The 19,107-nt window shown below is 31.9% G+C and overlaps 1 protein-coding gene and 1 long non-coding RNA gene across 3 annotated transcripts in view; one reads left to right on the top strand and one right to left on the bottom strand.

Moving 5' to 3' along the window:
- The window catches only part of LOC115887832 (F-box/WD repeat-containing protein 7), a 92,176-nt gene that overhangs the window by 51,692 nt on the left and 21,377 nt on the right, over positions 1–19,107 (bottom strand). For both annotated transcript variants that reach the window (XM_030907346.1, XM_030907345.1), the window contains exons 3-7: positions 18,013–18,212; positions 9,393–9,580; positions 7,708–7,818; positions 5,563–5,837; positions 3,918–4,194 (exon numbers count right to left, since the gene is read on the bottom strand). In XM_030907346.1, coding sequence (XP_030763206.1) covers positions 3,918–4,194; positions 5,563–5,837; positions 7,708–7,818; positions 9,393–9,580; positions 18,013–18,163 — 1,002 coding nt within the window. In that variant the 5' untranslated portion in view covers positions 18,164–18,212. The remainder of the gene's footprint in view (positions 1–3,917; positions 4,195–5,562; positions 5,838–7,707; positions 7,819–9,392; positions 9,581–18,012; positions 18,213–19,107) is intronic.
- On the top strand, positions 10,465–13,595 carry LOC115887833. Its single transcript, XR_004051160.1, has 2 exons — positions 10,465–10,937; positions 13,151–13,595. It is a non-coding gene; the product is annotated as an uncharacterized LOC115887833 (long non-coding RNA).

Genomic DNA, 19,107 nt, shown 5'->3' on the forward strand with positions numbered 1-19,107 from the left:
TTTATATGAGCGAATAACTAAATTGGTTAAAAAAACACAAAACACGTTAATACACAAAGAAAGGCAGTTGATGAAACAGAAATCTCAAATGGATACCCTCCTGACAGATATGTATGAGAGTAAGCATTTGGAGAGTTTTTAGTTATCTAACCGATAGCAAAAATTCTTTAAATCGCTCTCAAATGGATACTCTCTTTGGAGTGACCATCGAGAGTCACTCGCACGAATTACTCTCAAATGGACACTTACCTTTAGACTATAAGGTCAAAAGGCATTGGTTTAAAAAGATTAAAGTTCAATCAACTTTTAAAGTACAAAAATAATTACTTGAAAATTATTACCAAAAAAAATCCTTTTATTAATTCCTGTGATTGTTAATTAAAATGTATATTTTTAAAATAAATTAAAAATAGCCGATCTCAATTTTTTGTATTATATACAGATTTTTTTCAGAGTATACCTATAATACATATTTCAGAGTAGTCATTGTATACTGAAATTTTAATGCTATTAGGTTCCCGCTTTGTATTCCAACTGCATCAACTTGGATCTTTATAGTATTTTTTTTTATAGATCTTTATAGTACTTTTTTGTATTTTTTGAAAGAAAGTTTTGGGATAGTTCTGATTTGCTTTGTTTTTAATGTTTTTTTGGGGCGCTGAATCCGAATCTGATGTTTGCTAACAAAATTTCGTGACGGAAAATTAACTTACGCTGGGACAAAAACCTGAAAAAAACTTTTACGAATTGTATAATATTACATTCATAGAGCATTTAAATTTATAATGTTGTTGTTTATAGTTGTTCTCGTGTTCCCCTGCATTAACAACTGCGTTGACAGAAGAATTGCAAGAATGTACCACAGTATCGAACTCGTGTCAACTTCAAAGTTTTACCATGGCAATTTGTTGGAAGTGTGGTTGGATTGTAATTATAGTTCTGTTTTCTATCTGTACCCAGTTGTTCATTATGGCAAAAGTGTTTAGTTTTTCACTTCATTTAAATTGCACAGTTTAAGAATTATCGCCCATTAATGCGCTCTATACTTTTCTCTTTTAACAAGTGCCAGTGGATTCTTTCATCTGTAACGATACCTGTACTTGTATTTACACCTATTTAAAATAAAATTTATTTTTTCTTTGTTGTTGGAAGGTGTATATTGTTGAAATCACTGTTTAGATAACGTTTAACTTAAAACTAAAAAAAAAACACATACTAGACTTTAATAAAAAATTAAGGGTATTGGAGTACAAAATTCGGTATTCGTAGGTATTTAAAAACGCTAATTTTCAACTGGCTGTTGAGCCCGAACAGTTCATCAGAGAAAAAAAACTTCAAAAATTATAGGAAATTATGTTTATTTTAATTTTGAATAGAAATATTATTTGCGAAAAGTTGATATTTTGAAAGTTATAAACAAAAAACCGCAAAAGATCCCACTTTTTTTGCATTTTTCTCTATCTTCTGTCACGAATTTTTGTTAGCAAACATCAGATTCGAATTCAGCACCCCAAAAAACATAATAAACAAAAGAAATCAGAACTACCCCAAAACTTTTCTCCAAAAGGCTTTTATGAGAACAAGGTGACCAGACTATTATAAATTAAAATAAACTATTATAGAATTAAAATGACAAATTTCTCACTATTTATTACTGTTGAACACACTATACTGACTTATTAGCTTACTAAATTATTGCCAGTTAAATAGAAATAAGTATTTTTTGTCTACCTATAGTGAACTAGTCTAGGGGAATATATTCATTTCTGTAGTGAACTAGTCTAGAGGAATATATTCAGTGATCTCATAGGGGAAATTAATTAAAATGAAAATATTCTTTTGCAAACAATTTGGAAACTACTGTGTTTAGTTTATAAAGAACTTTATACAAAATTACATTTTTATAGCTTTGTTAACATGTTTCCAGTCTTATCTTTCGAGTCGCTTTCTTTTTGTAGAGCATAGAGGTTATGTATCTGCTTCATTCAGAGCTACTAGTGGAGTGCCTCAAGGCAGCAACCTAGCCCCATTATTATTTTTATTGTTTATTAACGATATCACTCTTTGACTAAGCAGTATAGCTTTGCTTTACGCTGACGACTTGAAACTTTTTAGAACTGTTAATACAACAAATGATTGTATGGAGTTGCAAAGGGATCTGAATGTGTTGCAGGAGTGGTGTATGACGAATATAGATTGTCGCTAAATATAAATAAATGTAAAGTTCTGTCTTTCACGCTTAAAAGAAGTCCCATTGTATTCCAGTACACATTGCAGTCTATGGCATTGGATCGTGTTGATTTATTTAAAGACCTGGGTATATACTTCGATGGTAAACCAAGTTTTAACATTCATGTACGCAATATCGCGAAATCTTCACTGTCCATGCTTGGATTTATATTAAGAACATGCAAGAATTTTTCTAACATTCAGTCTCTCAATACTTTATACTTTGCTTATGTACGATCTAGGCTCGAGTACGGATGTATAATCTGGAACCCCTTTTATACTGAATATATTAATGCGCTCGAAGGTGTCCAACGAAGATTTCTTAAATACCTAACCTTTAAAATCGATGGAACTTACCCTGCTCGTGGCTACGATAACAACTTACTATTGCAAAGGTTCCAGTGTCAAACTTTAACACAAAAACGAGCTTACCTATGTTTAATGTTTTTATTTAAATTGGTTAGGAATTTTATTAATTGCGAGACATTACTGAGTGATGTAACTATTCGAGTACCGTCAGTGACAACCAGAAATAAAGAATTTTTCTATCTACCTACAGCCTCCAACAATCTGTTGTTAAGACAACCACTCTACCATATGTGTCACATATTCAATGGATTGTCCACTGATTTGGATCGAAAGACGGCTTAATTTTTTAATTTTTTGTTAAGCTTCATTCAGAACCTCGAAATCAGTGGAATACATTAGTAGTTTCAATTAGCCATAGAAGTTTGTTCACCTAATTTTAATGTAAGTATTCAGAACGTTACAATTAGTGGTAGTAATTTTCAATTAGTGGAAAAAGTAAACAAACTTTTGACTTTTCCACTAAATATACTTCAAAATTTGCGAGGAATGTCATTTTGGCTTTTGATTATCACCCGTCAAGAAAAATTTTGGTTAGAAGTAAAAAGTTTATTGTTTTATAAGCTGCTAAATATTATGCTTTCTCTATGGATACAAGAGACTACCGCAAGCTGTTGCTAGGATATTTTATTAATTTTAATTGTGTTTTTTAGACATTGTGAATGATCGTAAACTAAAAAGTATAAAGTGTAATTGAAAACACTAATTTATTCCACTAATTGGGAAGTTCTGAATGAAGCTTTACTTTCATAATATATTCTACTTAATTCTTTTTGTATAAATTTGTTTCAATTTTTTAACTTCATTTTTCTGTTACTTTATTTTCTATTCTTAGATTATTCTTTAGATTCTCTTAGATTGTTCCTTAACTTTATTTCTTTATTTTCTGTTATATAAGTGTGACTGTAGTATAATATGTAATTCTTATATATTATCTTGGCTTATCAATTTGTATTTATTATATGTCTAATAAATGGGTAGTTATATCTGTTAAACTGTGTGCTAAATAATAAATAAATAAATATTTGTAACATTTTTATGTGAGTACCCTTATATTTCATAAATTATTGTAAACATTTAAGAAGTTAAGCACAATAAAACATTTTCGAGAAACATGAAATTATAAAAAATCACACTGATGCTAAAAAATATTTCACAGAAATGTAATTTTTAGCGACAAAGGTTATACCAACATAGGTTATACCAAATACAACATTATACACAAAATATGTTTATAATTTCATTCAAAACACTTTTAATGAACGAGCTGCGTGAAACAACTCTGTATATGACTGTATATATAAATTTTCAAGACATATTACCTTCCATGGAGACATATTTGTTCTAGGCGATCGAGGTGGGTATCGCCTTCGAGGAATTTCATCTATACCCGCTTCTTTACATTTCTCTTTCCATAACAAATTATCTTCTGCTAACACTCTCCAACTGTGGCAAGTTTGGGCAGCCTTTAATAAATCCTTAGGTTCTAAGAAAGACAAAACTTTTAAAGCTAGTTCTTTTGGTAACAACGATATAAAATCTCTCTGAAACTGTGGTTCTATTACTTGCATCATATGGCGAACCTGAGTTGGCTCGCATCTAAAATAGAAAAAAAATGTCTAATACTGTCTATACCTATGTGGCGGATTCATCTCTCCAAAAAATCCTATATGGGTATTTCGCCACTGCAAGAAAATCTACAAAATAAACTAGTTATTTTCAAATAAAAATTGAAACAAATTTATACAAAAAGTAGAATATATTATGAAAGTAAAGCTTCATTCAGAACCTCCCAATTAGTGGAATAAATTAGTGTTTTCAATTACACTTTATACTTTTTAATTTACGATCATTCACAATGTCTAAAAAACACAATTAAAATTAATAAAATATCCTAGCAACAGCTTGCAGTAGTCTCTTGTATCCATAGAGAAAGCATAATATTTAGCAGCTTATAAAACAATAAACTTTTGATTTCTAACCAAAATTTTTCTTGACGGGTGATAATCAAAAGCCAAAATGACATTCCTCGCAAATATTGAAGTATATTTAGTGGAAAAGTCAAAAGTTTGTTAACTTTTTCCACTAATTGAAAATTACTACCACTAATTTTAACGTTCTGAATGCTGAGATTGAAATTAAAGGAACAAACTTCTACGCTAATTGAAACCACTAATTCCTTCCACTAGTTGCGAGGTTCTGAATGAAGCTTTGGTGTTACAGATATACAAATTTGCCGAACGAACAAAAAAAAATACAAAAAATAAAGAAAAAAACAACAATTTAAAATACTTAAATTCAACTATTCGAGAACACTTTAGTTTTTAAAACAGATACATCTACAAAAACCGTTGACGTTCTGTTAAAGTCTGACATTATATCAAGTTAAACTTCAAAAGTAACAATTACTACCTGATAACAATTACTTAATAAGGTAAAACCAAAAAGCCCCAAACTTTCTGTATGATTATTTTTAATTTTTACGTATGTTGTTTATTTATGTTATGTTCTTTAAAATCAAAGAAGCGATTGCCATACATTACTAACATCTACAGATGCATCAGCAATACATTTATTTTTATTAGATTGTATTAAAAAAAGCCTCTTTTATTTTTCTTTTAGAGGCTATCGTTTCTTTTATTATAATTTTGGAGTTGATAAAGTTTTTAATAAAATATTCTTTCTATTTTTTTTTGCTTCCGACGACGGAAAGATAAACTTTCCGAAACGTTAAGCATTTTTTATTCATTAGGCAAATTTGTATATCTGTAACCCTAATTGCTGTCAAGTAGTTTCCGTTTGGATTAACGCAGCAGTGTTTACAAAAAATAATTATTTTGTATATTTTCTTGCAGTGGCGAAATACCCATATGGGATTTTTTTGAGAGATCTAAAATAAGGATATTAAAAAATATACTTTCATCTTATCATTGAAAATAAATTGACTTTGATAATATCATTTTTTACCTAGCAATTAGTTCACTAATAGCCATAATCCTTTCAGCATTTGACCATTTAGAAAATTGTAGTAACCAATTTGGCATTTCTGGAGGAGGGTTATCTTTTGTTGGAATAAGCGAACGAGTTCTAGAACCAAAAGTCGATGAACTACCACTACGAAAGCTAGAAGTCCCTCCGGGGGTATTTTCATTATTAAGAAGTGGAGAACCGAGTTCACTTCGCTCTTCAGATATATTTTTCTTATTAGGAAAGCCATTATTTACATCTAATTTTCGTTTTCTCTGAAAAAAAAAATAACTTCTCAATATATGTTTAAGTAACTAAAAGTCCTAGTATATAAATATTTAACAACATAATCAGAGAGAAGATTAGATATTAACTCATATGTTAATCTGTAATTAACTCTTTAGCAAAAAATCTCATCATTTTACTTAAGACCTCATATAAAAACTATATCACTTTCCGCTTTAATGTAGTTTTATAGTTTTAACGAACCCTTTTAGATTTTCCCTTCGACCTTTTCCCCATTAATGGAGTCTAAAAATATTGAATAAGGTAATAAAGAATCTAAAATAAACATTGCCCTATAAAATTTTAAACTTCTAGTTTTAGTGGTTACCGACATTTTCTTTATTATCTAAGATAATTATATTTTTATTAAAGAATGATTTTAATTAATCGGAATACACTAATGTTATTTGATTATTAAATCATTTAAAAACTTTATAAGCCATTAGTAGTTTCTATGTTTGCTCATACCATAGACTTAAAATAAATTATAGACGCTTAAAATGAATTATAGACTTAAAATAAATTATAGACGCTATTTACATCTAAACGCGGTCAAACATTTTCTTTAGTTTTGTATTATGAGTATTATGTATTTTGAGTTTTTGGTTTAAATAGTTTTGTGATACTTAAGCTTGAAAAAGTTTACTAGCAGATCTTGCAGTCAAACGTTGTTCTTTTTAGAACCGCTTTTAGTGCGAAGTGTACAAGATAGCTTAATAGCCGTTAAAAACTCATCGCAACTTTATGATCCTTAAGTGCTGTTAAGAAGGTGAGTTTGTTGTAAATAATACATGTTTATACAGGGTGAGTCTTAAATAAGTGCAAATATTTTCAGGGGTGGTATATTTCGACCCCAGGAACACGTCTATGAGGTTTTTTTCGCTAAAAAAAGATGTTAAAAATCATGCATTTTCTTTTAAATTTCCCTGTATATTTTTCGAAAACTTTTTAGAACTACCTGTTCACCGCAAATTTTCCCCCACGGTATAATTTCTTAATCTCTGATATTACCCATGATACAAAGAATACAAGGTATGATATTTCGCAGGTTGGTCACTACGTCACAGGTGATAAATGGCAACATTGGCCGGCAAGCTCCGCGCGCCATTTCCAAATTGTCAAACAGATGACACAATAAATGTGAAAGTAATTTTTCAAATGTCAAGCTAGATGATTTGACATAACTTTTGGGGTTATGTCCTAATTCTTCCCTAATTTTTAAGGTCTTTTTTATTAGTGGCAATTGAACAATATGGATATTTTTTTGTATGGCGTATGATGTCACAGGTGGTATGCGCAAACTTAACGAAATTGGAGCCGCTATCGATCATACCTTGTTTTCTTCTTTGATATTACCACAGTTACGGCTTTATTCTATGGTTACGGCAATAAAAGGGATGCAAATACAGAAAAAAAATCCGGTGGCTCTCAAATTTTTTTCAAAAAAATCATTTTTTTTTAAATTTTCAAACTTAAATAACTCGGTTATTTTGGACTTATCTGATAAATGGTAAAGAGAAAATATGTTTCTTTTATCGAGATCTACCAGCCCTGAAAATATTTGCACTTATTTAAGACTCACCCTGTATATTTATAATTAAATTTTTGTTTCCTAAAATATTTTGATTAAAAGAAAATATATAAAAGTGGGCAACGCTGTGCCGGTCAAACTTAATCACATGACTACAAGTTTATTTTGTATGAACTGTACCTACGTCAAAGACTAAAATACAACTTCGCCTTCGACTCCCCCCCCCCTTCTCTCACTAATGGGCTTTGTGAAAACTCAAGGGAAAATCAATTTAAGAATCACAAAACTTGTAGATACTAAAAATATAATAAAAATCTGATATTACTTACTAAATTTCTTTCTGAGGAGTCGGAATTATTTCTATTAACAGAAGAACTTCTTGGTGTTACAGTATGAAATATGTTTACAGACTCATCATTCTCACAGCTATTTTCATCATCCTTAAAATGCAACAGAATTAAAAATATTAAATATTTCTATTTATAACAGTACGGCAATCTACAGTATATCCCCGGACTGTCTTTACAAGAGGAAAACCTTTTTTATTATTGACATTTTGAGAAAAACGCATTCTTCATAAAAAGTTTTGCTTGTTCTAAAATGGTTAATCCCGTTTATACTTTTCAAAATTTCCGTCCAGTTTTAGAGAAAATTAAGAAAATCTTGAAAATATGCTTGAATTTTTTCAGTCAGGAAAATCAAAGCGCGTTTCTATCGTAATATAACTTTGTTTTCATGCTTTAATAGATTGTTATTCATAGAATTTTAATCAACGTAATATTTTTTGTTGTTTTAAAATGTTGAAGAAACACAAAATTTATTTAGTTCAATGCTATGGAAAGGGTGATGATAGTTATCAGAAAATGTGATATTTTAACAACAGCAAAAAATGATGATGTTAATCAAAATTAATAATAATCATCTATCACAGATAAGTAAAACAAGTTTAGATTGGACAGTGTCCATAAGGACAATGTAAATACTATTTGGCGCTATTCTTGCAACAGTAGCTTTTGATAATTTCGGAGCGGTTCGGCTTTTTCCGGAATTATGTCCCCCAATATATATTATTTATTCATATTTATTATTTTTTAAATTTTATAAATAAAACACAATGTGTTGCATAATTAGAAACTTTATTTTATATAAGGACATGTATAAAATACCTATGGAACATTAGAAACCGACGTTATGCCACAATGGTTTTTGCAGTTCAGAGTTCACACAGCTTAAGTTTTTTACTGCCACTTTTTTACAATTATTAGGGATTTTAGTAAGTTTAATTTAAAATTTAAATTAAACTTACAAGATGGCAGTAATTACTTTGAGAATGGATGCTTTAAACACTTTTAGGTATTTCTCAATGCGGGCGGTTTAAATTTTGAAAGATTTTATAAATTTTGAAGATTCTGACTTTGACAAGAAAAAATTCTTTCTGTTCTTGTTTGCGGTTGTTCTTAGCAACCGCTATAGCAGTGCCAGATCCCGTACAACGTGTGCTACCCAAAACAATTCCACGTTTTAGCGGGAAACCGAGCATTCCAATCTAAATTTATTTCCTTTGTCTATGCCATCTATCAAAAGATGAAATCGAATTGATAGTTCCATAGAAACGCCTTTTGATTTTTAGGACTTAGAGAAAATTCCACCATATTTTTATGTTTTTCTTAATTTTCTTTAAAACGGTATGGAAATTTTTAAAAGTTTAAAGGGGATTAATTATTATCGTGCATGGATCGGCCTTACAGAAATTGAATCATACATTGATTTGAAACAATTACAATTTCATAACTACAATAAACTTTACATATTTTTATATCATCAAGAATAGGATAACAAAATTCTCTTTAATTTTGCCTATCTTTTATGTTCACACTTCACTTTTAATATATGACAGAACTACTACGTTTCAGAATTTTGATATTTATATAGATTATTTTTATATAAGATTATTTTTAATATTATGTTTAATAACAAACTTAAACAATTCAATTATATTTAATATTACACTTACATTGTTGATTTCGTCCAACACATTGTCAATGCAGTCTTCCCAATTATCTTCTCTACTAGTTTCGTCTTCATCATATTCTTCAATAAGACCTAATTTATTGAGAAAACATGTCTTTTTAACGTTCTCATCTATCAGATCAATTTTATCGCAAAAATCAGGTGCCTCATCTAATTTTCGTTGCGATGTACCTATAGTGAGAAAAAATTAAAAAACAATGAAGAGCAACGACAATGCATCAAATCATCAATAGCAATACTAATGCATCTAAAATGACTAATGAGTCATTACATTTCATGATATGCATAACATAAATAGCGCAGACTGTCTACAGGGTGGTGCATCGTCGTCGTCGTTGGAAACAAGAAATCGTATGCAAATTTTGAACTGTCCAACTATTGGCTCCCCTGTTGATTTTTCAGCAAAGTCGTAAATATATTTATATAACAGCCTAGTAAGATCATCACTAGAGTACTCTTCCATAATCTGGATGCCACATTATGAAACACATAAAAGTAGATTTTTCCAAATTGAGAAAAAGTTTTTAAAATATATGAATTTCTTCCTTAGTAAGAATAACATTCTGTTGAATATGATTGAGACTTCAGAGTATCTAAACTTCCAAAAGTTGGAGCTTAGATGGGATTATCTGGCTGTATGTTTTTTCTACAAACTAATATCGAATCGTATCGATTCACCAGATTGTTTGGCAAATTTCGACTTTCACATTGCTCCAAGACATCTGAGGTCACAATCGTTGCTGCACTTAAGAACATATTCAACTTTTTATGCACAAAATTGCCTTGCAAATAGAATTTCCAGAAGTGTGAATGGGTACGACTTGGATTATTTTTGTAATTCCTTAAGTATATTTAAAAACCGTGCTAGAAATGTAATTGTTTTCAAGAATGAATTGTAGACTATGCTTGGCCTTTGTTCTTTTTTTTCTCATTATTATTTTTTTAGTTTATGGAATCTATTATTTCTGTATTTTGTATAATTTTTATATTATCTATTATCTATTCAAATTGTATTTTTTGTTGAATGCCTCTGGCGTTTGTGAAATAAATAAATAAATAAGAAGTAATGTTTATATTTTTGTTACAATATTGTCCGATTTAAAATCGTATATTTGTATTTAATTATGAATACAAATAATTGGTATGTTTATAGAAATTATAATTGGTATGTTTACATTTATAAAAAAAATAATGCATATTTACGTTTTCTATTACTAAGATAAATATTTTATTTCAGATTTTTAAAAGATAGTGAGAGAAAAATTAAATGGTTTTCTCTGTTAGGATTTATTCATAGCATAATATTAAAAAGTCGAGCAAAAGAGAACTCAAGAACAGCTGATTTTTTTTATAAGGAATTGAAGAAAATATTTAAAAACTGATGAATTTTCATAGCCATTTATGTCGCGATTTATGGTGTTTCAGTTGTTTCAATATCACCTAGGAAATTAACATTAAGATATCAGGATCCTGCATATAACGAGATAAGAAGTATGATCTTGTTAGGATACCTATTCCGTCACAATATGTAAGTACATATATATTTACAGTTTAATTTTGTAATATAAAATATTACTATATACTAAGATGTATACACAGATTCAAAGTGTACAGGGTGGTGCCTTTCATACGATACGAAGGTTTCAAGGATTTTTGTTGTTGGAAGTTTGTATTGAAATGAAATTTTGAGAACATATGGAGGGTTTTTTTTAGCGGACCTACCCACTAAAAAACCACCCCGTGTCTAACACCACTCAGGCTGGAAACCGCTCTCGCATTACTTCAACATGGGGGCTGCCCTCGCTTATTTGCGTTGCTCTTCCTTTTTCTTCAGTATTTTCTTAACCGTGGCATGTGTCGCGGTCCATAGTTTTTTACCGCCAACCAGTCCAGCATACATGCTCTCCACTGTGAATACTTGTGCAGTCTGCACATCAAAATATTTCCTCTCATTGACCCAGCGTGGGCAGTTGAACAGAGTATGCTCAACATCCTCCTCCATTGTGCAATATGAGCATCTCTCAGTTTGTGATCGAGCACGTTTATAGAGGTATTTGTTAAAGCATCCATGACCGGAGAGGGCCTGGGTCATAAAATAGTCAACTTCCCCATACGACCTATTAATCCATTGTTTTAAGTCCCGGATTATCCTGTAGGTCCATCTATCAGTACTGGAGTACTCCCATTCCAGCTGCCATGCATTTAGTAAGTTTTCTCGTGCCTCCTGTTTATGAAGGCCCATATATGTTTCATGTCTTTCTCGCAGCAGTAGGTGTATCGGGGGAATACCTGCTATAACCAAGGCTGCATCTCCCGAGATAGTCCTATACGCGCAACATGTCCTGATTGCTGCAACCCGTTGCAATCGGGCAAGCTTTATTTTATTTTGGGCTTTTGATATTGCTCGTATCCATACAGGAGCGGCATAAAGTAGTTGTGAATGGACTACCCCAAGCATGACTCTTCTTTTCGAAGCTCTTGGGCCCCCAACATTTGGTAGTAAACGTGGTAGTGCTCTTAAAGATTTCTCAGCTTTCAGAATGGTCATGCCTATGTGCCCTTTAAAGGTGAGTTTTTTGTCCAGCCACACTTCCAGGTATTTGATTGTATCTTTCGGCTTTACTCTAGTACCCTCTACTTTGAAAACTACGGGAGAAATATTTCTCTTTGTGGAAATTACCACAGCTTCTGTTTTCTCCGGTGCTAATTTTAATTTATTACGCATCATCCAGGCAGAAACTTTAATAAGGGCAATGTTTGCTTTACTCATCAACAGATGTTCATTGTCAGCAACAACAACTAGGGCCACGTCATCAGCAAATCCAATTAACATCACGCCGCTAGGTAGATCTATGTTTAGCAGGCTGTCATACAATATATTCCACAGTGTTGGCCCCAACACTGAGCCTTGGGGTACGCCACTAGTGACACTAATAATTTTTGCGGTCCCTTCAGCTTCCATAATTATTCGTCTATCTGTTAAGTATGACGCAATAATCTCAATCAAGTTCCTATTTATTTCCCTTTCGGCAAGTCTATTTAGAATTAATTGTCTAGATGCGCTATTAAAGGCATTTCTAACGTCCAACGTGATGACTCCACAAAGCTTTCGGTTTTGTGGGGCATAATCTGCTGCTTCTTTGGCAATTTTCATTACCTGCATAATAGCGTCTACAGTTTGCCTTCCCTTTCCGAAGCCAAATTGATTTATTGACAGGCCACCCGTCCTGTCAAGCTCATGGTTTAGTTTTGCAAGTATCATCTGTTCATAGAGTTTTCCTTCCACATCCAGAAGGCATATTGGTCTATATGCTGAAGGGTTTCCTACTTCTTTATTAGGTTTCTTGATGAGAATTAGCTTAGGTTAGGTTAGGAGGGTTTAGAAATCAATCAAGCCATACAAATTCACTTTCATTTTCCTTGGAGCCTTCGCGTCCTATGAGAGGTGTTACCCTATATGTATATAGATTTGTATATATATATATATATATATATATATATATATATATATATATATATATTATATATTAATATTTTACTAAAATTACATTATAGTTGTATAAGATCTCACCATCGAAAAAAAACAGCGTTAGGGTTGGCTTTGAAAGCAAGATTTATGTAATTTTATAAAATGTAAATTTATGTGGTGAATGTCATTGATTGTCAATTTTATTTTGCTCACAATGTATACTCAATGTAGATATTTATATTCACCAACTTCATGTTTATATTTTGTTTTAGGAAGTGAAGATATTCATGGTGTGGAAGTCGTTACTTTAATTACATAGTGCCTATGAAATTGGTCCTTTACATCAGGTTTAAAATTGACGTAATGCTACTATGCAAAATAGTGAGAGATGTGAATCCTAGGCAGAGCTACAGAATTACTTTTGTTGAGAGACAAATTATGATAGTGATTGGAATCGCATATTCTAGACTTTTATTTAAAAAATTATTTGTTGGGAATGAACTTTTATAGTGTGGAGGAATACCTGCAAATTATAATATGAGGCCTACGTATATGATAATTTTATTATTATCTGTTGTGTTTGTTTATGTGTATTTTGTATTATATATTTGTGTTAGCGTTAAGAATTTATTGACTATTCCTATACAATTGTACATTGTTTTATGGAAATAAATAAATGATTGATTGATTGAATAAGTTAGGAAACCATACGATCGAAAAAAAAAACGGCTTCAAAGGCGACTGGGGAATGAAAATATGATAATTTCAGCGAGGTCAAGCCCTAGAGGTCATTTTCTTGGCTCGTACTATTTTTTAAAGGCGCTCTAAGGTTGTAATTTATTTTTACATTAAGTAAAAATGATTTTTAAATGGTGTAATTTAAGATTAACCTCGCTAAATTATCAATCGTCATTCCCCAGCCGCCTTTGCCGTTTTTTTTAGACTATTTGCTATAACTATGTTATTTGTTATGCAAATACATATGTTAACAAGTAACAAGCCAATGAGAAATTAGTTTCTGCTTGGATCCTTACAGTGGCATTTAACAAAATATATTTTTTTTCAGGCTACAATATTTTATTTAGTATGAACCTATAAATGTAGTAAGTATAGTATATATATAAGTAATAATAGTATATAGTAAGTAGTACAAGTAAGTAAGTAGTACAAGTAGCAAGTAAGTATAGTATATAGTAGCAGTAGTAAGAATATTATACATATATTTTTTACTTAGTCCCTAAATATATTATTAAAATACACTTGTATTTTTTATTAATATCGTGTTATGATTAATACCTAATTAATGTAAAATTATATGGTATCTAAATATCCTTACATTGAGAATTCGTTTGGTCAAAATATTACTCTCTTACTAATATGAATTTGAAAACTATAGAACATTGTTTTTTTTTTAGTTTTTGTGCTAATATTTCCAATTAAAATTACCGAATATATTTATGGTATAGGTAGGAAAAGATGAATTTTGTGCTTTTTAATTATACTATTATGTATTTATAATAATTTATTAGTTTTATTGCATGAACATATTTTTAAAATTTATTATTAAAAAATATTTTATCTTTGCCTCTAACCACCTACTTCTATATCTCTGGCTTTTACTTTACTCATCAATGAAATCTCAAGGTTAAATTCTGTTTTGATGCTCTTCTGCTGTAAACTCCCCTACCACTTTCCTCTTTACCCCGCTGTCCATAAACTAGGGTAGTGGGGGCACTCACCGATAAAACGATGTAGGCACCTCGATTTTGTGAATTTATGAATGACTTGCTCTATCTATTTTTATTCTTAATCTAAGGATAAAATCATAGGCAGATCATGGGCGTATCATAAATTGACAACTTAGGCTGAGGACACACGAGGCGGCTTTTCGCCGACGCGGCGCGGAACACTGAGGCGGATGGTAAGTCTAGCGGGATAAAACATCAGTAGCGATGTTTGAGATTTAAATAAAATCTAAGAACATAGCAAATGGTCTAATATATAGTAACGTCGAGCGTCTACAAGCGGCTAGGAACAAAGTGCCGACGCCGCCGCCGCCGCCGCTTATAAGCCGCCTCGTGGGTCCTCACCTTAAAAGTGGCGGCTATACGTTAGCGATTTGCCTGCACGGTATAGTTTGCGCAAACCAGAAGGAACACTGTGCGGTGTCCACACGATGCAAGTAAGAGCGTACATTCATCATTAATTTTATTCTGAATTTGTGGTTCCGTTCGCGGAAATGTCAAGTGACGAATTATTGTTCTTTATTACTTATTATTAAAGAAAAAAACAGTAAAATAAACGGTATAGATCGAAGTGGGGTAAAAACGGACTTAAATAGAAAACCATTTTCTTGTACGCATCATTTTTTCTGTTTCTATCGGAATAATCTTTCAAAAAAAAAATTACACTAAATCACCACAATACACCAATACAATACAATACAACACTTTTACTTTTACACTGGACGCGCGTTTCGCTAACCATGTTAGCATCATCAGCAGATGATTATATTTGTTATTAAATTGAAAACAATTTTGTTTCATACATAACGATGTAAGCTCAATATATTCAATCACAGTTTGGAAACACACAATTGGAAATTCCACATACTTTATGCTACTTGAAGGAATTACTGAACGCAAATGGTCTCGACAACAAAACTGTGATTGAATATATTGAGCTTACATCGTTATGTATGAAACAAAATTGTTTTCAATTTAATAACAACTTTTTTGAACAGCGGGAAGGTACAGCAATGGGAAATCCATTGTCTCCATTTTTGGCTAATTTATTCATGAGCAGACTAATAATTGCCTGGAATTTGATATCTATAGAAAAAATACCACCACACGCAGATATATTCCTAAGGAATCACATCATAGTGTCGAACATAAAATGGCTAGTTTAAATTTCTTAGTTCATAGATTACTTAGTTTCCCACTTTCCAACGAAAGATATGAAATAGAAAGAGATTACATTAGGAATGTAGCTGAGTGTAATGGATATTCTCCTTCACTAGTTGATAAATTAATTAGAAAACGTAGGTATAGGTTAATGATTTCTGAAAATTCGACTTTTCAAGTGGAGAAAGATACGTCTAAATATTTTTCAATACCGTTTGATAGAGAGTTATCCCGTGGTCTAAAAGGAATTTTTAAGAATGTCAATTATAAACTTGTGTATAGTGCTAATAATAAATTACAACAATTATTAGGTAATCCAAAGAATAAAACACCTCCACTGGAAAGGTCGGGTTTTATGAAATTTCTTGTAAAGATTGTAATCAGAAATATGTTGGGCAAACTAGAAGATCAATATTAACTAGATTTAAAGAACATTTAGCTCAGATAAGATATGGTAGACCGGATAAATCTTGCGTTGCCGAACATATTGTTGATAAAGAACACTGTATTGATCTTAATAATTTAAAATTAATTAAACAAGTCTCAAATTACAAGCAATTAGATGCATATGAAAGCATCAGAACTAATAAATGTAAAGATAGTATGAACAGAGTCAACGGTCCAATTCCTTCAAGTTCTTTGTTCCTACTACTTTAGTAGCGGAAATTAACTGTTACGCTCAGTTGGCTCTGACTCGGTTGGCTAGATTTTGCCACGCCCACTCGGTACCTACTGGGCGACTATATAAACGCTCAACTTGTAGATTGTACTTTAGTTTATAATCATCTGCTGATGATGCTAACATGGTTAACGAAACGCGCGTCCAGTGTAAAAGTAGAAGTGTTTTGGTGTATTGTGGTGATTTAGTGTTCTTTTTTGCTGTGTAACACCAAAGGTTCCAACCCTCAACTGTAATAATCTTTCAATTTTATCTTCCATAGGCATGGCAACGATCAATATATTTCAATAAAACTCGTCATAAACTCCTTATTGGAATAAGTACGAATATCAGACATTTTCAAAGAGTTAATAACTAATTACAAAAAACCCACAAAAGTCACAAAACTGTACCTTGAACTCGCTGATACCGTCTACATGTATGATATCACCGCACAAACTGGTTTGCGCAAACAAAGGCGCAAACTAAAATCTTTAGCAGAGCGATGTTTACGCAGGCCGCGCTTGTTGGTTTGTGCGTGCTACCGTTTTACCGTCGACACACACCGAGTTCCCGATACAAACAGGTTTGCGCAGTGTAAGCTCGTGGTAAAGCTTGTACGTGTAGCCGGCACTTAAGGTATATTGACGGTATTTGCCTGGTTTTGCATTGTTACCTGTTCAGTTATAATTTAAAATACATGCAGTTTTTCTTAAATTAATTAAAAAGTAGATAAAAAGATAAGAGAGATATTACACGTGTTTTTAATAGATTTTAGATCTAGGGTTTTTAGCTATTCATTAGTACTCTCGATTCTATAATTCGGTTTATCTATGGGTTATAAGCAAGTCTTGACTGATATTTTTAGGTCACCTATTAGTTTGGAGCTATGTGCTGAATCGGCAGTAAACAAGTGAAACTTCTTTACGCGCGTTGGGAGTAAAAAATCAAGGTCGTGACACGACAGACGCAAGGAAAGGTAGTAAGGAGAGCCTAAGGCTTAGAAAAAATCGTTCGATTTAAATCAAATTTGGTATGTCGATAGATTGGGCCAAGGACCAACTTGACCGTGTACCGACACGTGCCACTGCGACAGTTAGTTTTGACGTAAAAAACATCAAAAGTTAAGACTGCTAACAAATTTGTTGGGTGGGCTATGTGAGCGACGGTGCACACAGTCCCACTGTAATCGGTAACTCTAACCTAATTACATCGATCTGCTATCTATCGGAGTACCGTTTTATAATGTTAGATACGTTTTTTACTTTTAATCTGAATTTTCCAAGTCGTTTGTAAACCTTTCATGTCGATGTGTCAACGCTGGGCGTCGAACAAGCCGAAATCCAGGTAATTACTTGGTATTCGCGGCTGATTATCGATTGCTGGCGGCGGCTCTCAAAACGTTGCCATTATTTTTTTTTAATTTTCAAAGTTAATTAACTCGGTTATTATTAATTTATTTTAAAAATGGTAAAGAGAAAATATGTTTCTTTTGGCCAAACCTACCACCCCTTAAAATACTTACACTTATTTCTGGGACGCCCTGTATAATAGTAGTTAAAAAAATTACCTGGGATATTTTCTCCACATATAGAATCTACAATGCACACAGTTTCAGTTGGACTAGGGCTAGTACAGTCTTGTTTAGTAAGTTCAGGATCTCGACTAATTGCGCAGATTTCTTCAAATTTATCAGATTTTGGTAGACATGCTCCTGCCATTCTAACCACTATCTACTTAAGAATAAAACCATTTAGCGACATAATTTTCCTAAAAACAATATACAATTATTTATTGTTATTTCATTAGATGCCTTATCTAAAACAACAATCAGTGATATAATGATTTTGAAAATATTGTCACGAATCGATAGCGACATCTCTCGATAAAATAAGAAACAAATAACGCCAACGGTAAAATCATTTATACTGTAACCAATCTGTAGGACAGATTTCTGCAAGAAAATTTTCAGTACTAAATTGTCTTGCAGAAATTTGTCGTACAAAAAAAGGGTATCGTGAGTTGGCGCTATAGACTAATTCTTATGTTTTGTTGCAAAACAATTGGGAGATCGCGTATCGTGCTCGTATAAGTTCGCGAACAGTTGAGAAATAACTTCTCTGAGGGTGCATCTACATCTTCCTAGAAAAAGCGGATCGGCGCGGCGGCGTGTCGATATTCGGCAATGCTATTGGCTGACATTTTTCGAAAATTCATCTGTCCAATAGGCTTATCATATTGTATACAGAGTGTCCCAGGCTGACCGTGCATTAGAAGTTTCTAGAGAACTACGATATCTAGATCGGAAATTTTTTGCATATCAGTGTTTTACAACGAGATCTATCGATTAAAAATATTTTCAATATGGCGGCACTTCCGGAAATACAGGAAGTTGACAACAACTCTCTTATTTTAAATGTGTGCCCAAATTTTTTATTACATACTTAAATTCTCTGTAAAATTACGATTTTTGATATTAAATACTCTATATCTAACATTAGCCGTTTTTGAGAAAACAAATATTTAAAATTTTTGGAGGAAAAAAATTGCCTGTCAAAAATATGTGTATAGCCTAAAGGTCAAATTTAGTGATTACCACAGCCACTGTACCATAAAGAGAAAACATGTGGCTATCTATTTCAAAAATGAAATTATTCGAATGTCA

The sequence above is a fragment of the Sitophilus oryzae genome, unplaced genomic scaffold (genome assembly GCF_002938485.1).
Source record: "Sitophilus oryzae breed Bouriz unplaced genomic scaffold, Soryzae_2.0 scaffold_649_pilon_pilon, whole genome shotgun sequence".
NCBI classification, from domain to species: Eukaryota; Metazoa; Arthropoda; class Insecta; order Coleoptera; family Curculionidae; genus Sitophilus; species Sitophilus oryzae.